Source organism: Peromyscus californicus, unplaced genomic scaffold, assembly GCF_007827085.1.
Source record: "Peromyscus californicus insignis strain IS unplaced genomic scaffold, ASM782708v3 Scaffold_4__1_contigs__length_199733344, whole genome shotgun sequence".
Lineage (NCBI taxonomy): Eukaryota > Metazoa > Chordata > Mammalia > Rodentia > Cricetidae > Peromyscus > Peromyscus californicus.
In genome coordinates this window covers 4750255-4775599 of record NW_026294562.1, presented here as the reverse complement: position 1 = coordinate 4775599, position 25345 = coordinate 4750255, and the positions used below count along the sequence as shown (strand labels likewise).

General features: G+C 43.4%; 2 protein-coding genes across 6 annotated transcripts in view; one reads left to right on the top strand and one right to left on the bottom strand.

Moving 5' to 3' along the window:
- Positions 1–4926, bottom strand: part of Ccdc186 (coiled-coil domain containing 186) — a 36652-nt gene extending 31726 nt beyond the window's left edge. The window contains exon 1 of the mRNA XM_052761404.1: positions 4728–4926. The gene's annotated coding sequence lies outside the window, so the exon portion shown is untranslated. The remainder of the gene's footprint in view (positions 1–4727) is intronic.
- A 449-nt stretch (positions 4927–5375) lies between these two features.
- The window catches only part of Tdrd1 (tudor domain containing 1), a 46027-nt gene continuing 26057 nt past the window's right edge, over positions 5376–25345 (top strand). For 2 of the 5 annotated variants that reach the window (XM_052761402.1, XM_052761398.1), the window contains exons 1-11: positions 5472–5565; positions 10421–10754; positions 13828–13886; positions 17205–17349; positions 18815–18920; positions 19697–19760; positions 20673–20780; positions 20975–21157; positions 21584–21727; positions 22235–22406; positions 23912–23998. In XM_052761402.1, the coding sequence (XP_052617362.1) occupies positions 5506–5565; positions 10421–10754; positions 13828–13886; positions 17205–17349; positions 18815–18920; positions 19697–19760; positions 20673–20780; positions 20975–21157; positions 21584–21727; positions 22235–22406; positions 23912–23998 (1462 nt within the window). In that variant the 5' untranslated portion in view covers positions 5472–5505. Of the gene's footprint in view, positions 5566–7819; positions 7863–10420; positions 10755–13827; positions 13887–17204; positions 17350–18814; positions 18921–19696; positions 19761–20672; positions 20781–20974; positions 21158–21583; positions 21728–22234; positions 22407–23911; positions 23999–25345 lie in introns of those variants that run through there. The other 3 variants (XM_052761400.1, XM_052761399.1, XM_052761401.1) reach the window with 3 other exon arrangements.

The following is a 25345-nucleotide window of genomic DNA, read 5'->3' as shown; positions in this document are numbered from 1 at the left end:
AATTTGCTCACATATTCTATCAATTAAAAACTAAACTTAAAGACAGGAATTTACATACTGTCTCTCAAATTGTGACCTGTGAAAAAGTCATTATACAAATTGGCATTTGATACCCATTAAAACTATGCAGATTTAGTTTGCTGAGACCCCAGTGAATACTGACTGGTGACCAGAGGAAAAGGATATGTTAAGGAGGATCTATGCTTTGCACATAACAATGCCAATGCTGAGGAGTACATAAGAACTGCTGAAGACAGAAACCAATCAACCCTATGATAAGCTGATCTGTCTACCATTAACTAGGGAGCAGGGAGAGTCAGCTGAGTTCCTCTACAGGCGTCCCCAATTAGCAATGCTGATGTAGAACTATTTGGATGTTGTCCAAGTTTTTTCTTTTTAGAAGAAATGCTGTCATCAAAATTATCAAAGATTGAATAGTCTACCAGTAGTCTACAAAAGGGGAGGATGGTAAAACTAAATTGATTACAAGACTCTTCTAAGTGCTGGGCAAACTAAATTCATATTCACAAATATATAAAGTATGGTTATTGATTACAATGTGCATTGCTATTCTGAAGTAAAAAAGAAGCTATTTTGACTTTGTAATAATAACAGTTACTCATGAAGGAAAGTATAACACAATCACAAAATCCCTCTTAATTCTCTTGCTGTCTCCACAGCTCTTCCTGTTTCTGACACAGTAGGATAGGACCAGCTCACACTTAAGCCTGTTGCAGTGGGAACTGGCTTCTGAGTAGAGCACATCAGCTGTAGGCAATCTATCACAAGGCTCAATGCTAAGCACTACTCCAACTCCTCTCTTATACCTTAGGGAGCACACTCTTATTTCTAGAAAGTTATTCCACACAAAACTATATAAGTGAAAACACTAATAGTTTTCAGTTCTTTTTCCAGTTTCCCACTAGTTAGTACTTCATGAACAAAAAAATCATAGGCTGGTTCACTAAACTGTAAATAGAAATGAATTCCATTTATAGATAATTGGTAACAGGTCATCAAACAAGCCTCATGCAAAGGTACTAGGTCAAAAATTTCTAAAGAGCTCATCTGCAAAAAAATACATGGTGCAGCTTTTCCATATGAACACTGTTCTAGGTGTTGGAACATAGTGCAGAATAAAACAGGCACACTCAGGTGCAGACCTGAGGTATAATGGACTAATACAGAGACTGTTAAATCTCATTTGTTTTGCTACTGTAAAATGCTGAAACACTACAGATCAGTATTCACAGTATCATTACAGTATTTTAAAGTCTACCAGCATTTCACAAGATTTTATATATATATATATATACACACACATATATATGAGCTTGTTTTAAATCCAGTTGAAAATCTTAGTTCAGCATACCTTTTACAATTTTTAAATTATGCGCCACTCCACTCCCCAAGAATACTAACTCCATACTTCTCAAGTTACTATGCATTAATATATACAAACTAGGCCTGTGAGCTCATTTCCATTCTTCAATAAAATGGTTTCCTGTCCTTTGTAACAAAGTGTAAATATTTCAAGAAATTTTTGCACATTTCCCACATACAGTTTGAAAGAAGCATAAATAAAAAACCTTTCTGGTTAGTTCTAATAAGATTCTAGTACGACAATTCAAGTCAAAAGTAAAAATCAAATTTAAAAGCATCCAATCATTATCTCCTCATAATCCCTAAACAGTAAATTTTAATATGCATTAACTTTGACACACTTTCCTAGATTAAGCTTTTAAATTAAAATAACAACAGAACAGAACAGAACAGAAGAGAACCTGTGGAAGGAACATTAAGTCATGCTTCCCTGATGAAAACAGCTGCTGACACTGAGGTTTCATAGAAGGTAAATTTATGCAGATTAATTTTTACTTCTAAGAGATGAAAGCTGGGGCAATTGTGTCAAAGAATTCTAGAATGGTCCGGCAAGAAGGAAGACTTTTCAGATACAGCAATCAAATATGGATTAGTTTTAAAGTACAGAGTTTCAACTTCAGTTCTTTATCCATTATACAAATGAAACAATGGTGACAGGTTTGCTTCTTTTTGATCTTTTCATATTTAATCTTCAGCGAGATATTGGGTAGTTTATACATTCTGCAGTACTAACACCTCCTGTCTTTGTAACAGGCAATCATAGTTTTGGTACTTTAAGATCTATGCATTTTTATATAACTCTAAAATGGTTTTTAAAATATTAAGGCAGAAAATTGATTTAGCTTTTTTTTTTTTTTTTTTTTTTTTGGTTTTTCGAGACAGGGTTTCTCTGTGTAGCTTTGCGCCTTTCCTGGATCTCGCGCTGTAGACCAGGCTGGCCTCGAACTCACAGAGATCCGCCTGGCTCTGCCTCCCGAGTGCTGGGATTAAAGGCGTGCGCCACCACCGCCCGGCTGATTTAGAATTCTTAATTTGAAGCTATTTGTATAAAACCCATCAACTGCAATAAAGTCTAAGAAAACATAAGTATTTTTATCTCCTTGTTCTTAAAAATCTGAAAACTGAATATAAAAAATTTGACCTCAAGTAAAACAGGGATTTGTAAGTTTTCTTTAAGGAGTTGGACTGAGGCCTAAATTTAATTTGTCAAGATGTAGTATATTAAAGACAACAACTATTTATTAGCACTTACCACCTAATCTTACAGTGAAGGCTCAGCTCGCTCAACTCATCAGAAAAGCATTAAGAAACGCATTCCTAACACAGTCAGTAGTGTGCTGGGTTGCGTCAGCTCTCGGTGTCTAAGGCCCCCTACCCTGATATTTTACTTCTTAGAGCAAAGAAAACCTCGTTCACAGAGTTGAAGTAAGTTTGAAATGGTTTAAGATTACAGCATCATTTGTAGGTCTAAATTATCTATCCTATTGCTGTCTCTAAAATAACTTCTAAATAGAACAACTAAACATTGTAAGCCAAGTGATGTTTGTGAGTTTAGGAGAAAGTCAAAGCTTGGCCTTAGTCAGTTAAGACAAGAAGTAGAAGAAAAACCTTAGTTTTTACTAAAAGGAAAACAAGCAGACCAGAATTTGGGGTTAAATATTCTTTCTTTTTTTTTTTTTTTTTTTTTTTTTTGGTTTTTCGAGACAGGGTCTCTCTGTGTAGCTTTGCGCCTTTCCTGGAACTCACTCGGTAGTCCAGGCTGGCCTCGAACTCACAGAGATCCGCCTGGCTCTGCCTCCCGAGTGCTGGGATTAAAGGCGTGCGCCACCACCGCCCGGCTAAATATTCTTTCTTACAGTGAGTCAGATAGCTTTTGTAAACTAGGGTAGAATACTACTCTCCTTCAACTGGAAAGACAGTTTTCTAAATTTGGCTCTTTGTGCTTCCAACCATCACAGCTTCCTTGAAGTGCTGAGTGGAGTCTGCTGTTACTGCAGTCACCATGGCCATAAACGACTTTCAGAACTGGGTATACTAAGCAATCAGCAGCTCTGCTTGCCTCACTGAGGAGTATGAAAGGATAATTCTTTAGCTCGTGGGTGAAGGAACTAAATGTTTAGAGTGGTCACTGCACCACCACACAGCCTTTCAGTCAGCAAAGGTAAGAATGAAATGTCAATCATACATCATGGAACCTCTGTTTTAAAAAAACAAAAAAACTTAAGTTTCTATTATTCTGAATTAGAACAGGCCTTAAAACACACACACACACACACACACACACACACACACACACACACACACACACACAAGTCCACGCATCTTCTGGAAGTCTTCCAAAGTTCTACTTACCTATTTCACTGTACAAAGGAGGAATCATTGATGCAATACTACAAGATTTATGGCCTACCCAAAATCTTCACTGAATTTAAAACATAAAAAGACCAAAAAGGAACAAAGAAAGATGTAGGCCAATCAACACTGTTGTTTTATTTGTGTGCTCATTAATAAGCAAAGAGCTGGAAAGTAGCTGCATAGACACGGAGCACTTTATACACAGACGCTTCAGTATCACTGTCTCTGGGTCCTGAATGCCCTCCACAAGATCAACACTACAGACAGACAGGTGAAGTTATAGTTCAGAAGGCCACATCCTCACTAAAAAACCTAAGCAACCTAGCAGACTGATGTTTCTTTGGGTGGCTGCAAATGTCCCTTTGAAACGCTAGCATCCCGATTTGCTTCATAGTTTCCTCAGACAGTCATCCTGGCTATCACTTCAGAAGAAACAAAAGGCCTGGCCATCCAAGGAACGTAACAGCGTCTGAGAAGTCTGCTTAGCTGGCATGTTTTTACTATATTCTTCTCTGACGCTCACAAATGGAAGCGGCAGGATTCGAACCCGGGTGTTCTGGATACTCAAGAAAAATCAAGACGTGACTATTTAACAAGTCACCAATTGCTGGCAGCTGAGCCACCGTAGTTCTACCTGCACTGTTTCCCGGGGGTTGCTCCTTTGAGACTACGTAGGAAGGGGGGAAATACGTTTGACAGGATTCCCTACCGAGGTGCACGCAGTGCACGGATAGCCGGGGAACGCGGCGTAGCGAACCGGGTCACTCACCACCCGCAGGAACCACCGTGTCTCAGTCCGTCGGGGACGGCGGGGCCGCCGGGGACCGCGTCCCGGAGACCCCGCGCAGGTGAGGCGGGGGAGCCCGCAGGGCCCCGCCAGCCCGCCGTCACCCCCACGCGCGCGGCCCACCCGGGGCTGGAACCACGCGGCCCGACGGCGCGCCGACGCCCGCCCGCCCGCCCGCCCCGGACGCCCCTCGGCCACTCACCGTCCGTCCCCAGCCCCGGGCCGCACCCTAACGAGGCCGATGGAGCTCCGGCTCCCGGGCCAGCGTCTCCATGGCCGGGTCCCGCCGACACGGAGTGGACGAGGACGTCACGCGTGGAGACCGCGGCCGATCGCTGGCTCTCAACCGAGGTTCCCCCTCAAAACCCCCGAGGAGCTGACACATCAACAAAGATGGCGGCGACGCCGAAGCCGGCGCGGCTACAGCTGAGGGGGCGGGACTCCCGGGAGGAGCCAATCAGCGCGGCGCGGACCGCGTGACGCTGAGCACCTGGGGTGGGCGTGGTTTTCGAAGCACCGCCTCCTGCCCCGCGGCTCCTGGAGACCTTGCCCAGCAACTCGCCCGCACCTTCACCTACGCCCCAAGGGGGCTGTGGCAGGCTGGCTTTCGTGCCCTCGTCCGGCCGGCTGGTCTGCTCTCGTCCTTTCCTCCCCAAGCCGGTGCCATCTTCCGTCCTCACCCTTTGGCCGGTCATCTAATGAGTCAGTGGTATAAAGTAATAAATGAGAATTTGAGATGTGGCTTCCCGGTTCTGACGGCGCAAACTTTGCACTGGACGTGGGTGGGCCAAGTCAGCAGGAGCAGCCTACCTGTGCAGGCGAGCATTCATCCTTGGGAGAGATCTCGGCAGCGTTTCCGTAACACCCTTGACTTGCAATCTTCAGTGACACTCGATGCCATCGTTTACCAATAAGCTGTTGATGCGTCCGTCTCCTTGCAAAGGACCCAGGCTCCTGGGCTAGGTATCCCAGCAGGTTCCATGGCTGCAAGAAGGGCGTTAATTATAGTGACCAGGCCCAGTTTGGGGGAGGGAAGGAAGGTGAGCAGTTTCAGTCTGGAGGTTCTGGAAACCGCCTCTATCCAGTAAAAAGATGTTTTAAAGTTTAGGGCCATGTAGACTTAAGTCGTGAGTGAAAATAATTAAGACTCGTCTTCAATGGCAATTTGAAAAGCAAAACTTACTCCTGTTAAACTACTTTCATAATTGCTGGGGAGGAAAAAAATGCAATGCTAATGTCTTTTCGATAAGAAAATGACGCCTCCCTCCTTAAATGATGTTAATGTATTACTACACATTTTGCAATTAAGATGCCTATGACAGATTATGGGTTGAGTGGAGAGTAGTGGCTTACACCTGTTATCCAGACGCTTGGAAGGTGCAGGATGGAAACACTTTGAGCTTTACCTCCAGGAGACCCTGTCTCTAAATACATGCATGCATGCATGTATTTATGCATACATAGGAAAAGAAGGGTTTGACTTTAAAAACAAATTGGCCAAACATTGCTAGTAAGGTATGTTATTTAAAAAAAGGAGTGATGGGCTGGAGAGATGGCTCAGCCGTTAAAGGCTAGGCTCACAACCAAAAAAAGGAGTGATGAGCGGACACTGTTTCAGCATCTCTCACAGCTCCCCAAGGCATTGTTCACCATGCATCACTCTTTTGACAGTGTTCCCACAGATGTCAGACAATTAAAATGTCACTTTGCCTCCATGGTCTTCTGAACAACTCACACTCTGTTCCTATCATGAGAACGCACCAGACAAACTTCATGATCATGGGGCATGCTCCCAAAAGGCTGATCAGTACTCCCAGTCAGGAGAAACTGCCGCAGCCTTGGAAAGATAACCAAATGTAATGTTGCATTCTGGCTCAGAAGATGGATAGTAGCGGACAGGAATTTAAGTAAATTGTGGACCTTAGTTAATGACAATAGTTCCTTAAAGGTGAAGACCTTATCCCACTAACATGTTCAGAGTAGGAGAAACTGTGTAACTCCATTGTGAGAACTCTCTTCCTTCCCTTCATTCTGTAAAGGTAAAACTAGTCTAAAACAATCTATTAAAAATGAAAAAGGAAATGTCAGGCATGGCAGCTGAATGAAAAATAAATAAAAACGGAAAGGCTTGACTGCTTCTAGGTATGGTGGAGAAGATTTTTTTTTTTTAAGAGATTTGAGGGAGAGCATCGGTAGAGGCAGAGACATCTAGGAGAGTCCAGAGAGAACATGACCCTGGTGGAGGGGAGAGCCAGGAGACCAGGAGAGTAAAGGGTAGACAAAAGACTGGGTAGCTAAAATGGTTGGATTATATAGGGAAGGACAGCTCAGCCCCTGGGCTGGAGAAGTTTAGGGTAGGGGGCAGGGTATGCCAGCCATACCCTTTAACAGGTAGGGACTGAGGGATGCTGGGAGAACCTGGAGGCCAGGTCCAATTTGGTATGTTAAATAGGTATCTCAGCCATTTGTTCTGAATTTGAGATCTAACAGTAGCCCATGCATTCCAGAGACAGAGTCATGGGGATATCTCTGAGTTCGTGGCCAGCCTGGTCAACATAGTAAGGGCCAGAGGCAGGTGGATCTGTGGTGAGTTCAGTGATGGCTCCGTCAACATAGCAAACAACAGGCCAGTCAGGGCTTCCATAGTGAGACACAGTCCAAAAAAAAAAAACCCAAAACAAAACAAGGGAACTGATTCCCAAAAGTTGTCCCCTGACTTCCACATATGTGCCATGGCACAAAATAAATGAAAATGTAAAAAGAATATAGACATAAATCTGGGCAATGCTTTTAAACACTCAAGAAGTGACTGGGATGAAAATGTAGACAAGCCAGGCAGCGGTGGTGGCGCACGCCTTTAATCCCAGCACTCGGGAGGCAGAGGCAGGCGGATCTCTGTGAGTTCAAGGCCAGCCTGGTCTACAGACCGAGTTCCAGGAAAAGGCGCAAAGCTACACAGAGAAACCCTGTCTCGAAAAACCAAAAAAAAACAAAAAACAAAAAAAGTAGACAAGATTGACAAATGAAAGTGGCCGACAGACACGTGGAGATGCCGTTCTTTTGAATTTGTTAGTAAAGTTTCACACACACACACACACACACACCCCAAAAGTCTCTCGAATTTGCCCCTGGTGCTCCCGCGACACCTTTCTAGAGAAAGCTAGAAAAGTCCCGCCCTCGCGAGCCTGCACGGCGCAAGCACCTGCTTCCCATCAGGGCAGCCTCGCAGCACCTGCAGCCCTGGCCGCGGGGGCGGGGCGGGCGCACGTGGGCGCGGACCGCGCAGGCGCGGGGGCCAGCCGCAGGCACGAGAGCGGCCTTGGGCGGCCCAGGCGAGGTGAGCGCGGGTGGAGCTCCTGGCTCTCGGGGTATGGCAAATGCCAGCACGACCAGGCTCCCGAGACAAGTCGGGGTCAGCGGCCCTTTCCGCTCTCTCCAGGTCAGGAGCCCGGGCACCAGGGCGCAGGAGCGCGGCGTCAAGGTGGCCTCGGGCTTGGGTCGTTGGGAGCCGGAAGTTGTGAGCTAGACGTTGAGGTCGGGCGTTAAGTCGGGCGTTGAGCGGGCACAGGACCTGCACATGGGAGAGCTTTGCCAATAGGTTTGGGTGTGGCTGGATCCTGACTGCGTTAGAGGGACCCAGTGCCCAGGAACTGGGGTGTGGGCAAGCAGGGGCCCTGTGCTCAGTTTGGAAACAAAGTGTCCAAAGCTGTTTGGTTTATTTGTTTTTCTTTTCACCCAAAGACCTGTGGATTCAGTACTTTGAAGTCACACTGGAGCGCTGTTTGCTTGTACTCCTTAGATCTTTCCTAAACCCTCTTGCCTCCTATAGCATCTGCAGGGTCACCAGGGTATAAGCCGGAGCACTCGTTAATGCATCCGCTGTGTGCCAATCGCTCTTCTTGGCACTTGGCTTTTCCAGGGCCCCAGCTGTAAATTAGTTTCCCCTGTTGAGCCTCTGGAGTTAAAGCAATCAGATGTCTTTGTTTCCCTGAAACGCAGGAACTGCAGAATTAGGTATCTGACCCGGATTCTGAAGTGGGTGCTGGGCCCGAGTCGGGTATGGTGGGTGGAGGGATGACAAGTTGGTTCAATTTACCAGTCACTTACATTTAGAAGTAAAGAAATATACTTTAACCCGGAAATTACTTCCATTTTAAACATGCAAATTCCCCTGGGTATAACGGTTTACCACTGAAATCCCAGCACTGAGGTCGAGGCACAAGGATGGCAAGTTCAAGGCCAGCAAACAAAGTCTTGCAAACTCCTTCCTCATGACACACAGAAAAGTTGGAGTGTGTATCTGTGATGGAGTGATTGCCGTTTGTGTGTGTCCCCGTCCGTCCGTGTCCTGAGTGAGTTATTTGCTGCTCTTTGCAGGGAGGAGAGTGTTGTAGAGCAGCCTCCATTGCCCTGGGTGGTTTACCTCCAGTCCCTTGTCCAATCCTCATGATTAGTGTTGAGGAAGTTGCTACGTCTGTCTGCGTTTTATAATCACTAAATCCTAGAAAGATGAAATGGTTTGAGCAAAATAGCATCGCTAAATGAGGAAGGTAGGGCTTGGATCTGATTTCAGAGCTCTTGCTCTTCTGAACCACTGAGTTTTGCAGCTCTAAAACAGCCTTTCCTTTTGCATAGAATGTCTCCTGAAATGCACAAGGCCACCAAGGAGGCAAGAGCCAGCTTGGAGGAGGAAAACTGTCTCAAGTCTAGGCTGGGGTGTTTGGGGCAGTGTTTGCTGGCATGCCAGACTGAGGGCATTCACAGCATAGATTATACATGGTGTATGTTAAGATGAGGACCACTGAGGCACTGGAAAGTATCAGAAATACCTTGGATTTCTGCATATTTGAATCTGAATTAGTGTTTTTGGATGTTGCATGTTCAGAAAACCTTTTCTGTGGATGCGTTGTTTTCATGGCTCCCAAATTCATTATCTCCTATTGTCAGGATTGTATTAAACTATATCTAATTTAAAACAATAGATAGAAGTTTAAGGATACAAAAGCATTTTTCTGCTGTTTGTTTGTTCAAAGCCACCTTAAGTGACATCTTGTTTCTGGCTTCTGCTCCCTTTGGAGGTTTTGGAAGAATAGGCAGTTTCACCTGCATGGTACATGTCACTGCCAAGAAGAAGAGTTGTGGTTCTGCTGCAGGGGCTTCCCTCCAGGCAGTGAGTGCAGTCGGCGTCCTTAGGGTGACAGAAAAACCTCGAGCCAGCAGTGTACGGGCAGGTGTGCCTCCCAGGCCCTTGCAGCCACTGCAGCATGGAAAACTTGCAGCAAGTCACTCATTTTCAGAGGAAGCTACACACATAGGTCCTTAAAGAAATACATTTTTATTTTCAGCTTATGAAGCTCAGCTGGAGATTGTCAAAGCAGAATGCTTGAGGAAATCAGAGAAAATAGGGGTCAGCTGAGAGGAGTTGGGCAAGATGGCTCTGATGACCAGGCAGGTGGGAGAGGCAGGGCCTTCGGGATAAGTGGTAGTTCATGATGTTAGAGTCGGCATGGCAAAAGATAGGAAGCAGAGTGAGTGGCAGCATGATTTAAGCGATAGACTGTATCATACTCCACTAGGAAGAAGTAGGCTTCACACAGGAAATAGTGTTTTCAGTTGTGAAACGGCTTTTCTGTTCCTGGTACTTCAGAGTAAAGAATGGTGTGGATCTCTGAGACGACACTTTTCATGCTCGAGTGGGTGTAAGTGAGTCTACCAAGCCTGGAATTTATACTTATAAATAAATATTTGTGTACTGTATTCCAGATTTTGATAGCAAGGTTAAGTCTGCATGGTATTGTTTATAGGAATTATCTGATATAAAATGTTTAAAAACAGTCCCCTGGGTTTATAGTTCTACTTTGACAATTCACTTCTTGAATATATTTCTTTCCTCAGACTTCAATGAATGTTAACTTGCCACCTAATATGATGCCACGAAATAATTTGGAAGCCTCTACTTGTAAAATGGCAGAGCCATTTAATTTTGAGAAAAAGGAAAGCAAGCTTCCACCACAGGACTCACTAAGAAGCCCTGTAGCACAGCATAACCATCCCAATTTCAGACTGAAAAGCCCAGAGAGTGGAAATAAAAAGAACAGTTTCTTGCTTTGTGAGCAAAGCAAACCGTATTTATCTAGTCAGGAAGACAATTCGGTGATCTCTTCAAACCCCGCTTGTATCAGTGGAGAAGTATGTGGGACCAAAGGAGACAGGAAGATATTACCAACAGGTGAGTGAGAACTGCACCCTTCCTCCGCGATTCTGATGGATTGTTTGACTTCATGTAAGACTAAATGCCAGTGGGATAACAGTGCCAAATGACTACAGAAGAGTTCTTGCATCCAATTATTATTTAGATGGAAAGCAACTACCAAGGAGTGTCCTTGGCTTCATTAATCGCAGAAAAGATTCCACAGAAGGGAATGACTACAGATGACCTTCCCCAGGGATGTGGAAAGGATGGATTGTGGTGTTTTGTAATGGGAATTGTGAAATTGACTTAAAACTGTCTTGCACATAGTAGCCCACAGACATGTAGTTACAATGTTAATAGTTTCATGTGATTTGCTTTAAAATAATTTTTTCCCTGATTCTGAAAGCTTTCTCTTTGAGAGGAGGGCCTAGTAGGATTTAGTTCCTGGGTGTGTGAGATGTGCTCTTTTAATGCTGTGTTAATCCAGTCCAAAGTGTGACCCTTGGACTCTAGGAAGCCTTTAAGTCAAAACTAAGGATGTATGAACTGCATTTACCTCACAGCTCAGTTAGGTCCAGCACCAGCCTGGGTTAGTGGTCCCTGAATGTTTTCATTGCCATAAACTAGTAAGCAAACCCAGAAATGCCAGTTTTGTTAAAAAAAAAAAAATACTTTCTATGGAATAATGAAAATTACCATGTTAAACCTTAATGTTTTGTGTAGAAGTATCTTTTTTGTATTTTGTACAAGGAAGAAAGGAATGCTCCCAATTTATGGAAAGCATAGGACTGTAACCTGAAAACAGATGCCAGGCCTCCTTCAGACTTAAGTTTTGAGAAAACATTTGGCAAACAGCTAACAGAGTTCGTTATTGCAAGGGCAACAGAAAATATTTTGCACTAAGTGAAAACACTGTTAAGGTAAATTGGAATCTCAGGCATATGTACCTTTAAGAGCTTCATGCATGGTATTGCTGACATTGGACATCAACATCGGACATGTTGACATGCCAACATTGGACAACTCCAGTGTTCTCCACGGAAGTGTGAACTGAAGCCACTGGTTCTAGTGCAACCTTAGAAGTTACTGACATGGTCTGGGGCTCCACACTGTATTTATATATATAATATATATATATTATATATTTAATATATAATATATATATATTAAATTCTTATCTAACGTATTCTGAATATGGTTTCCCCTCTTGCCACTCCTTCCAGATCCACCTACCCAACTGCACACTTTCTCTTATCTCTTTAGAAAACAGTCAAACCAGATTTTTTTTAAAGCACAAGAAACTCACAAAACTCATAAACAAAATCAGGAACCATAATATATAAGCAAAAGATTAGTAAGACACACACACACACACACACACACACACACACAAAGCAACTTGAGAAAACATCCACAGGCATACCATGGAACCCACTTTGTGTTGACATCGACTGCTGGCCTGAGGCTGCCCTCCCATGTGGTTAATTACCCAGTCAGATTCCTTTGTAAGGAGACAGATGTCAGTTGTTACAGATAGCTTCTTGGTTAGGAATGGAAATCCTGTCCACTTCCGCCTCTCAGGGCTGAGACTCCATCTGGCTTGGACCTGTGCAGGCCCTGTGAATGTTGCTACCATCTCTGAGTTCACATGTGTGTCAGCAGGTGTCTGTTTCCTTGGTGTCTTTCATCCTCTCTGGCTCTTAGAATCTTTCCACTTCCTCTTCCTCACAGATCTCTGAGCCCTGAGGAGAGGAGTTTGAGAAAGACATCCCATTTAGGACCCAGTATCTCAAAGTGGGATGCCGTATTAGTTCCCATCTGCTCTACGGGGCTTCTCTGAACAAGGTGGCTGAACAAGGCCCTGATCTCTGGGTATAGAAGAATGTTAAGAGTTATTTTATTGCTATGCTCCTCTAGCAGAACAGTAATATTTGTTTTCCCCCTCGGTCCATGGCCTTCCTAACTTCTTGGCCACCTGGGCAGTGTCAAGCATGGACTCCATTTCATGGAGTGGGCCTTAAATCCCAATCAATGAGTAGTTAGTTGGTTATTCTCACAGTATATTTGTGCCACTTTCACATCAGTGTATCCTGAAGGCAGGTCAACTGTCGTAGACTTCAGGGTTTGTAGCTGGGCTGGTGGTTTTCCTTTCCCCTCTGGTAATGTGCAGGGTACCTCCTAGTACCATGAACACTAGTCAGTCAGGGTGAAGGCTGTAGTTAGGCTCCAGCTTGACTTGTCTGTGTTCAATGATATGTAAGTGTTGTCTTAAGTAGTAGGGTTTTACCATCAATTTGTGGAGAGTAACCAGTAGTCTTAAATACCCCAAGATGTTTGGAAATTTTCCATGGAGTCACTTGGCCAACGACTCAACTAGATGTAATCCATCCCTGGCACTGGAGATCTCTCGTGGTGGTTAAAGTTGGGGCATTGCCTCCCTGTTATGTTTGGTGACTCCATTTTGATTTCTTTTATACATGTATATATTTTAAGAAGCTTTTACAGTGGTAGGTTTCCGTACAACCCCTCAAATGGCCCATAGTGTGAGTTGTTCCTCTCCTCTCCCTCCTTAATCCCTCTCCCCTCCCTGTTTAATCCTCCTGTATATTAGCACTAATTCTTAATCTTCATCTGAGTACTGATGTGCGATTAGAGGAGAAGCATTAACAGTTATCTGAGAAGAGCATTTGTCGATCCTTTCCTGTCGAGGCCATATTCTTTTGAGATACTTAAAAGCAGTACGTCATGGGTGACTGCGTGTAGAGGAGAAAGCATGCAGGAGTCCAACTACCTTGTTAGGTTATTCATTTCAGAACTGCAAAATTGTAGTCGTCAAAAGGTGTGAGAGTGTCTACTTTCTGACTGGAGAAAGGTTCACAGTGGGAGAAGCTTGACTATTGAGTCAAGAAATGATATGCATACCTGCAACCCTAGCAAATTCTTACTTTCTGCCAGAGAAAGGAAGATGTCGTTTGCTTTTTTGTAGTGTAGCTGGGAGGTTGTTAGGGGGAGAGCTACTGTTTGGGCCTCACAGAGTTGCTATTTTACATTATCAGAGGTGAAAAGTAGTATTTTGGCATTTGATAGGAATTGTGTTTTCCTCTCCTAGGAAACCCAGTGTCACCATTAAGCCTTGAAAACAGTTCACCACCCAACCAAGTAAAAACTGTAAGTTTCTTTTTTCCATCCTGACATTTTTTGGACTGTGCTGGTAAAGAGGCATTTTTCTTTTTGTTAGGATTCAAGGTCAAGTTTACTTCTCTCTAGTCTAGAACCTTTCTTAGGGAAAAGTCCTTTTGTTTAACTGTAGGTTCCCATGCAGGCAGGTGTTAGGGTTAGAGTGAGGTCCTGTGTAACCTTTATTTGGGGACCTCCAGGATCATAGCCTGCACTAATAGAGAACAATGCTATCGTCACAGGGTCCCTTCCATGCCTTTCTGTGGCCGCCTCCACAGGCTCTGCCCTTCCTTGAACCCCAGCAACTGCTCAATGGATCCAGAGTTCTACAGTTTTGTCATTTTGAGAATGTTTTCTCAGTGGAATTCTATTACATGCTTTTCTCTCTCTGAGTAATTCCTTGGAGATTGGGCTGGATTTTTTAATATTTTATTATGTGATGAAAAGTTAGTGATATACTGGAGAAATGTTTGGCTTTTGTCCATTTTCTAATTTGTCTTTTTTTTTCTTTAAAGATTTATTTATTTATTATGTATACAGTGAGTGTTCTGTCTGCAGGCCAGAAGAGGGAGACAGATCTCATTGTAGATGGTTGTGAGCCGCCATGTGGTTGCTGGGAATTGAACTCAGGACCTCTGGAAGAACAGCCAGTGCTCTTAACCTCTGAGCCATCTCTCCAGCCCGTTGTTTAAGTGTTTTAACTTAAATTTTGAAAATTCTTTTTATGCTTCAGAATCCAAGTTTGTTTGTTTGTTTTAAATGAAGCATGGTTTGTCTGGCCTTGCTCCTGCCTCCAGCCTTGTCTTTTCATCTCCTGTTGAAGCCTTTTGCGAAACAAAAGGCTTCATTTAGAAGATATCTGGTGATCAGATTCTTCTGTGAGTGTTGGACCTTGGGTGTTAAGACTGCAAACTCTTTGCTACTCTAGATCACTCAGACATGTTCCTCTTGAGAATGTTTCATGGTTTTGTGTTTTGATCTCTTTTGAGCTAATTTTGTTTAAGGAGCTTGGGTTGTGGTTAGTCTTATTTGTAGGTATCCTGTTGTCCTGGGTGCTGTTTGTGGGAAGGTTAGCTTTTCTTGATTGAGAGTGAGTCAAGTCATTGGAGGATAGTCTGAAGTTCTAGACGCCGCAGAGCATCTCTGCTCCTCATGGCTTTCCATTCATTTTCTGTCCTCCAGCCAACACCATGGTCCCATAGCCAGAGAAGTCCTAAAATTGCACTGATCATTCAACTTTATTTTGCTTTTCAAGAAAAGTTTCTTTGCCTTCACACGATTGATTCAAATAATCTTGCTCCCATATCTACAAAGTAATACTGTTCTGGTTATGGCCAGAACAGCATTAAACCTGTCATCTGATGGAGAGTTAGACACCTTTTCTGTACTCAGCCTTCTGATGGAGACACACGTGTCTCCATTTGTGTAGTCTTTGATTTCTTTCACTCTGCGGTTTTCAGCGTCTGTGTGTTCAGTCTGTGTTAGATTTATGCTGAAGAATGCTTTTTGAGTGATTACATTTATGTGTCCTTGAGTTTATTGCTAAGAAGCAGAAACATTAGGGCTTTCTACTCCATCTTGTGTCTTTGTTGAAGTCATTTATTTTTGGAATCAAATATATTTACTATAATTAATATAGTGACTGATAGTTTAGTCTGTTATTTTTGCAGGTTACATTAATATCTTAATTGTACCTCTGAAATAAATACCATGTGGTCATGGGATATTAACTTTTTACTGGTTTGTGTGGTTGATGTCAATGAAATATTGACCTCAATAAAAGTATTCTCTTCTGTTTCCTCAAAAAGACACAGTACATTATTTTTGTTACTGAAATATTTGGTATAATTCTCTAGTGAAAATTTTGTCATTTTTTTGGGGGGGGGCTTTAAACTGTGATGGAATTTCCTTAATATCTATAACTCTGTTCAAAGTATTTCATGTTGTGTTTGTTTATAAATTTTAAAAACTGGTCTGTATTACTTATGTAGTCAATGTTTATGTATGCTGAGTTCAGTCTGTTCTGGATTAGTTATGTTTGTAGGGTATGTCGTCCAGTTGTATTCCATTTTATTTATTTTACTTGGAGATATCAAGTCATTGACTTGGCACTTTCGTTCATGTGGTGCTCTTGATTTTTCTCTCAATGGAGCTTTGACAGTGTCCCATAAGTTTTGATAACTTGTATTTTTTTTCCTGTCCAGTTGGCTTAACTCATCCTCTGAGACCCACACATTATTTAGAAGACTGTTTTTGAGTTTCCAAGGGTTTGGCATAATGAACTTATTACCTTCTAAGTGCTCATTTCCGACTAGAGTTTATTGTGGTTGGAGAAATCTCTGTGTGATTTCTATTTCCACCATCCTTTCTTAGCTCCATGCTCCTTTTCTTGTGCTGGAGATGGAACCTGGCTCTCCTGAATGGTAAGCACAGGAGACATACGTCTCTGAGCTGTGCCCCATCCCTCAAGTCTTTACAGTTAGGTTACAGGCTTGCTGTTAGTATTCTGTTAGCACTTGAAGAGAATGCGTGTTCTGCCTTTGTTGGTTACAGTGGCTAAATGTGCATCCCTACCAGGGCCTGTTGACTGACGGCGATGCCGAGTTCTGATTCTTGTTGTTCTTCGGTCTAGTCCGTCAGTTGTTGGCAGTGAACATTTCCATCTCCAGCTGTACTCACTGACTTTTGCTCTTCTCAGTTATACTTCATATCGTGGAGCTTTGCTGTTGACCCCTTACAAGCCTAGGGTTGTGAGGTCGTCTTGAGGATTGACTGTTTGGTCATATTCCATCCTCTGTGGAAATTCTCTCTCCTTTGTAATCTTTTATCTGATAGTAATACACTGTCCCCTGGTCTCTGTTAATTCACGTTCATGAGGTAATGTTTCATCTTTTTACTACTTGAATTTCTTACGCAAGATATATTTCAGTGACCTCTCGTTAATCCGTTTACCCATATTGAAAGTTTATCTTCTTTCTGCCACCCATGTCTCCCCTGCATTCTTGTGGGTTAATTGAACACTTCATAACTTTGTTTTGATTGGTACATATCTCTGAATAGGTTTCCTAGTGGTTACTGTAAATTTTACATTATATACATAAAACGGGGGGGGGAGGGTCATCATTTTATCAATTGAGCATAGTTAGTGCTTCTCTGCTCCCTTTCAGAGTTGACCTTATGCTTGCTTTGTATGCTAAGTTTAGGGTTTCAGTTGTATGTAAAAGTCTTATCCACATTGTTACCAGCGAGGCAGTCCCACATGTAGAGCTAAAGAGACATTCTAATATTGCTGTTCTTTGTTCTTCATAGAAGCCCAACAATAACGTGTCTCCTGAAAAATCAAAAAAATCCCACAAGTTGTTTGAGAATGCCTTGTCTGTAAATAATCCAGCACTCTTCAACTCTTTAGGACCACCCCTTCGGTCAACAACCTGCCACCGCTGTGGTCTGTTTGGTAAGCAAGTTTACTTTTGATGCCCACAGGATGGTCTTTCTGTGCATTTAGGAATGTTTTATTATGATGAGCATTAAACACATGACTATAATGGTGTATGTAATGTTGTCTGCCCGTTCATCTCCAACAGCCTGCTGATCTTCATACCTTCCTGTTCCCCCTGCTTTCTCACTGAGTTATTAATCTTACGATTTTTAAAAAAGATTACATGTCCTGAAATGCACAAACACACATCTTAATCAAGCCAGAAGATTTCTGTAGCCTTGGAACCTGCTTTCTTGTCCCGTCCCTATCATTCTATTCCCCCCCCCCCCCATTGTGTTGTACACTGTCACATAAATGGAGTTACACAGCCATGGGCCCATTTGTTCACATTTCATTCCATTTAGAGTGGTTATCAGGTTAATCTGTCAATGTATCTATCAATTACTAATGTTTGTTGAAGTAGTAATTGTATGATTGTATCCTAGTGTTTTGCAGTTGATTTGCTAAAATGAACAACAGGTGGCAGTACACCTTTGCCGTGTAGAATGTGGTATTTTGGTAGGTTGTCTGTCTGTTCTTGGTAAGAGATGTTGTGCTCGTGTCTAGCTTTGGGCTCTGGTGGGTAGAGCTCTCGGCACCTTTGCCCCAGGCTGTGTAGGCCTCGGGGTGTCCGCCCAGGAGTAGACATGTGGCTCATTGTTCTGGTTTGTCGGCTCCTCGGGACCTGCCATCTTTAACAACTTTTCCATAAGCTTACTGGCTACTTGGACATGCAGTTTTTTTCATTTTTAGAGTTGAAGCATTTAAGATCTTTTTGTTTCTTAGTTTTAGATTGTTTTCCTTCCCCCTGGAGGCTGATAGGATTTTATTTCAAAAGTGTCCCTGTTTCCCCAGGTGTAACCTTCACTATTTTGTTTTTAATGACACATGAAAATCATTTCCTGTGCCCGCCTTGTCTTTCCACCCTGGCACCCCTGTGCCTCCGTTTCTCATTTTGCAGTGTGTGTTCCAGGCTGTCCTCTGGAAGTCTGCATCTCCAGCCTGAACTTGAGCTCACTCTCAGCCTTGTTGTTTTTCTTTCTGCATTTGAGAGAGCCTGAAAATTCTTCCCAGGGCCTGACCCTGAGCAGCCTGGTGTCTGCACAGTCTTCCTCAATGATTAGCACAGTGATGTCTGGCCAACCTCAGCTCTCAAGTGTTTTGTGTAAATATATTTTTAAAATGATCGGTTTTTATTTTATGTGTGGATATTTTGCCCATATGTGTCTGTTTTCCATATACATGATACATTGCTTGAGGAAACTAGAAGAGGGCAGGCTATCCACTAGAACTGAAGTTATTTAGAGGGTTGTAAGCCACCATGTGGGTGATGGGAATTGAACCTGGGTCATTTGGAAGAGCAGTCATTGCTCATAACCACTGAGGTATCACTCCAGCCCCCTCTTCAGTGCCTCAGACTGAGGCTGGCTGTGCTCCACAGGCTCACTGAGGTGTTCCCAGTGCAAGCAGACATACTACTGCTCCACAGCGTGCCAGAGGAGGGACTGGTCTTCCCACAGCACCATCTGCAGACCTGTACAGCAAAGGTGAGCACTGTTGGTTCCCCTCTGGGAACAGTGAGCGCATGTTCTGATAAATGAGGGTTTCCTGAACGAAGCAAACCCAAGCCCTGTGCGTGGTGGTGTTTTGCCTGCTTGCAAGTCTGAAGCATTAGCTAGTGCTTAGCAAGATTTAGAACCGCAAGTGAATCTTTATTTCAGATTCATTTTATTATTTTGTGTGTGTGTGTGTGTGTGTGTGTGTGTGTGTGTGTGTGTGTGTGTGTGTGTGTGTGTGTGTATACCACATGTGTGTCTGATGCTTGAGGAAGTAGTGAGTTTCCATGTGGGTGCTGGGAATTAAACCTGGGTCCTTAGCAAGAACAAATGCTCTTAACTGCTAAGCCAACTTGCCAGCTCCTCATCTGAATTTCTGATGCTAGAATTTCACGGTGCCCACTTGTTGTCATGTGTATGTTCCTGGGTGTTGGTGTTGCACCCTCACCGTGACTCATGAGGTGTGGTCTAGTCTCTGCAACAGTTGTCTATGGGATGCAGGGACTGTCCGTATTTCATAGACAAGGACACCAAAGCCTGGGCTGCTCTAGGCCTTCTCATTGGGGCCTTTAGAGGCCACACTGCACACGCTCAGGTGGAGTGTCCGTGTCCTCTCGGGCTACTATTCTCTGCTATCAACATCGCTCTCTGCAAGTTTTGCTTTCCTCAATTCTGTTGATTGAGAATTTTAACAAAATTGAGATTTATGACCCCTTTCTTACAGTTTCTTTGTACTGTAAATATTATAATCAGTTGTCTTATTTCAGTTTGCACAAGCTTGAAGATAATAAATCACCGTTTGAAACGAAGAGCACTGAAGTGAAAAATGAGGTAGGACATGTTTTAGCATTGAGGTAGATTTCAAACAACTCCTTTATGAAGAGGACTCAAGCAAGCTAAGATGTTTGAACTTACGCAGCATGCCTGTGTTTATTTCTAAACAAAACAAAACCTTAGTAATTTCCAGTAGGGGTGGGGTAGGGTGGGGTGGCTTCTTGGGGCTTTTGAGAATTGCTTATTTCCAGTCTTTCCTCAAAATGTTGTTGAGACAGCCATGTTTCTGTGTAATGAAATGTGGACTCTACCGAGCCCTCGCTTTACAGCCCCGCTGGTACAGGTTCTCCATCTGTGGGTCTCCATTCTAGGCCTATCTCTCTTCAGTTTTATGTTAGCTCTCCCCCATTTAGGTAACAACATGGACCAAAGCATTCATGCTACCATTGTGTCCAATTCATATTCATAGAGAATTCTCATCTCTCTGTAGCTGCTACTACCTTCTACTGAAAAAAAAAACCACTACAGTATTCATAAAACACTAACAGGTAGACATTTAAACTTTTAAATATTGCCAGGTATAGTGGCTTGCACCTGCAAACTACTCAGCATTTAAGAGGCTGAGGCAGGAGGGTAGCTTTGAGTTCTAGGCTAGCTAAGGCTATATAATTTCAGGCCAGTCTGCATTGCAGAGTGAGAGTCTATTTCAAAAACCAAAATAAACATTCTTCAGTGTTAGGTGGATTAATCTGTGTAACTGCCTGAAGGATGTCTGTCCTGTCACTCACTCACTCACACCTGCTTTGGACCCCTGGGTTGTGTTCCCTGCCTGTGGAAGTGGCTCATAGTTGTTCTTGGAGGCCTTCCCAGCTCCTGTGCTTTCTTATTTATGCTTAAAGTGGAGACTTCGTGGCCGCCATGCCTTCGAAAGTTATGCCTGTCGTCACAGCTTTGTGTGCTTTTCCCAAGCAGAGTGAGTGTCCCCTTGGGGTCACTAGAGACATGGCGACTGGTGCTGAGAGAGTGATGCTTTCTGACTTGAGAAGTCTCCAACTCAAGAAGACCATGGAAGTAAAGGTATTTGTTTTGCTTTACATGGAGAGAGCTACAGAACTGCCGGGTTTTATTCCTTGTTTGTTGTTACTTACATTGAGTTTACAGTGTGACTAAGCACACCTGATGAAATCAATGAAAATTATGAAAACTCTGCAGTACTTTTCTCTATCGTAGGTATAAAATTTAAGGAACTTGTGTTTTTCTGTCTTTGAAAGGGCACAGTGACTGAATTCAAGCACCCAAGTAACTTTTATGTCCAGTTGTATTCTTCGGAGGTTTTCGAACACATGAACCAACTCTCTACAAGCTTGAAAGAGACATATGCAAATACGGTACCTGAAGATGGTTATCTTCCTGTGAAGGGGGAAGTGTGTGTTGCCAAGTACACGGTTGATCAGGTAACCACTGACGATGCTTCAGCTTACCTTGTTGGGGCCACTTCATGAAGACTGAAGCCATTAAAGCTGCAGGAGCTGGCTTGGGGCAAGCTGGGGTCGCCCTAGTCACACTCCTCCCTGCACTGACCCACCGGGCTTCTGCTGCTTCCTTCCCAAGTGACTGTCCCTGCTGCTCGCTAGCCTTCAAAGTCACGCTTGTGTGTGGCTGAGACTGTGTGTGACAGTCATCTGGGCTAGAAGAACTCTTGAGGTGTCCTAATTAGACCATTTTAGGGATTTCTCATCCAAAGGATATTGACTCTTCGAGTGCCTACAGAGGAAATAGGAACCTTTCATTTGTCTGCACTCTAGGCTAGTTGATGGCTTCTTAGACGAGGATTGTGAAATTTCTGTTTTAAAGCAGAGCGTCACCTATTTCCCTTGCAGACCTGGAACAGAGCGATAATACAAGGCATTGATGTGTTACAGAAGAAGGCTCAAGTCTTGTACATTGATTACGGAAATGAAGAAGTAATTCCCATAGACAGAATCCACCCGCTAAACAAGAGCATTGACTTGTTTCCTCCTTCTGTGAGTCTCTTCTTCGTAAATCCCTGCCCTCGTCCCCGGGAGCTGTCTGTCCTGTGCTCCTTGGATGCAGTGTGTGCTGCTGTTTTCCTGTCTCTGCCCACTGTCGTCTCTGGCGGGTGGATGACTACCCTGTAGCTGCATTCTTCCTGCTGTCCCTCTCTAAGTAGCATCTCTTGTAAGTAACTCTTTCAGGCACATCTTACCAGCTCTATAAAATTCGTCATTTCTGTGTGTGTGTGTGTGTGTGTGTGTGTGTGTGTGTATTATTGGAAAGAAGCCAGAATTGATATATAATAAAGGTAAAATTTTTATTCTTTTATTTCTGAAGCTTCAGTTACCATTGCCAGTCAAAGAGGTCAATATATGTTTTACCTAATTAGTATTGAAGGCTTTTGATAATTCTTTTGACCATGAAATAAATTCTTTTAACAACTCTTTAAATAATTAATTAGAAAATTGTATTCTAAAATGCTGATTTTTGTGAGTAATTTGCACAAAATCTTTCAGGCCATAAAGTGCTTTGTGGCAGGTGTCATCCCAGCTGAGGGAGAGTGGAGCGAAGCCTGTGTGGCGTCTGTCAAGGCTCTGCTCCTGGAGCAGTACTGCTCGGTCACAATCATGGACGTCTTAGAGGAGGGAGTGCTCACCTGTGCAGTCGATGTTGTGATAGAAAGTTCAGGTAAGATCGGGGTCTGTCTTTCGTGCTATTTAGTTCCCATGTGTTTCTCAGAGAAGCAACAGAACCGTGGATATGAGGCCAAGTCATCTCTCTTGAGTCATTTCCATTGTGATGAAAAAGGTGCCTTGTTTGAGCAGTCTGTCAGAACTCTATGGAGTTAGATGGTTTAGAGGGCCAGACTTGGGCTAGTATGAGGTAACTATATTATTATCCTTTTAATGTAGTCATTATAATATATATATATATATATATATATATATATATATATATATATGTATATTCTGCTAATGACTTTTACACCTTCACGGGGAGAAATTAATGAGGGGCTCTGAGTCTTCTCATTCCCTCTGCATTTTCTTGAAGCGCCGTCACAGACATACCTGGCATTAGTACTTAGTGTTTAAGTTGCAGAGTGGATGCACTCTGGAATCCTGCCCTTCCTTTGTGGTTTATATCTGTTTGAAAAGTGGCTGCTCCTATTTAAGTGCTCACTGCCTCAGTTTCCCAGGTACTGTCCCTCTGTGCTCTCAGAGAAGGGATAGATAGCATGTAGCATGAATCTTAACAGTTCTTATTAATAAGATCAAACCCGAGGCCAGGTAATGGGTTGAATACTGGAAGATCAGAGAGACAGAACGAGCCACAGCTACCTCACCTTGCCAATTCCTCAGTTGGTCTTGTTTCCTCAGACTGGAAGCTTCTGTGTCCTCATCCCAATGGCTCTCAGCTGAACTGCTGCTGCTCAAAAGCCTGAAAGCTTAACCAGGCCAAATGCTTAGCCAGCCAAATGCTCCTAGTTTCTGGTCCTTACGCCTTATAAACCGTTCTGCTCTCTACCACCACTCCCTGGGATTAAAGGCTGCTTTCTGGGATTAAAGGCGTGATGAGTCACCATGCCTGTCTGTTATCCTTGAACTCATGGATTTCTGCCTCTGGAATGCTAGGATTAAAGGCGTGTGCTATCACTGCCTTACTAGTGGCTTTTCTGTTCTCTGACCCCAGATAAGTTTATTAAGGTACACAATATTTTGGGAAACACAATACCCCAATAGCATGTGTGACTTAGTAGAGCAGGAGCTTGCCTGTTGAAATTCAGTTTAAAATCTGTTTTTGTTTCTTTGACATGTATATTTCATGTTGTGACTAAAGCTTTGGGATGTGAGTTTGTGTCGGTGTTGGCTGATCTGCTTTGGGCATATAATCTTGTGCCTTTAGTTTTTTCTCATACACAATGGTTGATTTAAACATGCTTCTGAGCAATAACTGACTTTATTATTCAGAATTTTGAAGATGAATCTTTTCATGAAATTTTGGTCAAGTAACTGGGAATTTTTGTTTCGATTTTTTTCCAAGTGTCATTTTGCCTGTAATAACTGGCCTGGTGAAGCAAAGCCTGTGTGAGGGTTAGAATGTCTGAGACCTGTGATTGACTTGTCTCTTTTCCTCTGCCTGTGATGCTTTAGATAGTGTCTCAGTGGAGATACATTTTCTTAATCACCTTTTAGGAAAACAGCTGGACCATGTGCTTGTGGAAATGGGGTATGGTGTGAGACCAGATGAGCAGAACGCCGAGAAGCAGAGTGTGGACCAAAGTGAGTATCAGGCTCAAGCTGAGCAGTGACTCCAGCAGTGTCCTCACCCCCCAAGGCTTGGTGGTCGCATTGTCAAGGCCATTCCATTAACTTCACACTAAGGGCAGTTTTCATTTAGAAACACATTGGCTAATCTCGGTCTTCCCTCCTGTCCCTCCTGAGTCTGTTTTCCAGATTAGTCCTAATATGATCATTAGAGGTTATAAAGCAACACTGTAGGTTGAGGGCTTTTTAGCTCATATTGCCTTAGTTTGATTTGATTCCTGGCCTGGGTTTTTACCAATAATCAGGAGATCTCTGAAATTGTGTTCTAGTAGGGATAGCATTTAAGATTTTAGTTTTTTACTTATTAATTGTGTGTGTGTTTACATCAAGTTTGACGAGAGAGTTAGATTTACTGTGAGCATTTTTCATGACTTGCTCATATGCATAGCTTTTGGGGCCTCTTTCCCTTTGCTCCTTTGCCACTTGCTTTGGAAGTGGACACAACTCTTGTCCATGGTGCAGAGGTGACAGCAGGTTGGTGACCATTCGTCCCCAAGTCAGACTGGGCCGCCCTAGATCTGCCACCCTCCTCTTCCCTCCCGTCCTGCCCCGTCTGTTATCGGTTCTCCTCCCCAACCCCCCGGTGTCTCCCCTCCCCTTCCCTCCACCCGTGTTTTTCCCCTCACCGTCGTCTCTTTAGGAAACAACCTTCCCTGGTTATCTTTTATCTCCTGCCTGTGTGCTATGGTGTTTGCTTTCGTGATATCCCTAAAACAGAAATCTTGGTGAAAACCATTGAGTATTTCTTTGCCATCTAGAGGAGAAAACAAACAATAATAAAAAAAAATTTGAGTCATGCTTAGGACCATAAACGTTAATGGTGCAGAGTGGAAAAAACGAGGTAAATTCGGGGCCCATAGAGTACAAAGTTCTGAGGAGAAAGCCAGGAAGGGATTGTGAGAATTTTGCCAGAGCAGCAGAAAGGTAAGTGCTTCTGGGGAAGGGCATCACACATCAGTGGCAAGGAGCTGGGGAAGGGCATCACACATCAGATGCATTGTGTTGTCTGCAGCAAGGAGCAGAAGGGCCCAGGGAACTCTGCCCTCCCTGCTCAGGTTCCATGACCTATAAAGGTACCATGGCAGGGAATTCTGTGGTTCACAGAAAGATTATGCGAGGATGGGTTAGAGAAAACCCCCTGGAAAGGTGCCTGCTGAGACTTGGGGTGCCTGCTGAGACTTGGGGTGAAGTCGTCTTGAAGTGACAGCACACCAAGCAGGAAATACAGACTCTAGATCGGGGAGGAACTTCTTCCAAGAAATGCAGAACACATTCATAAAAGGCATCGATTTAAAAGGACAT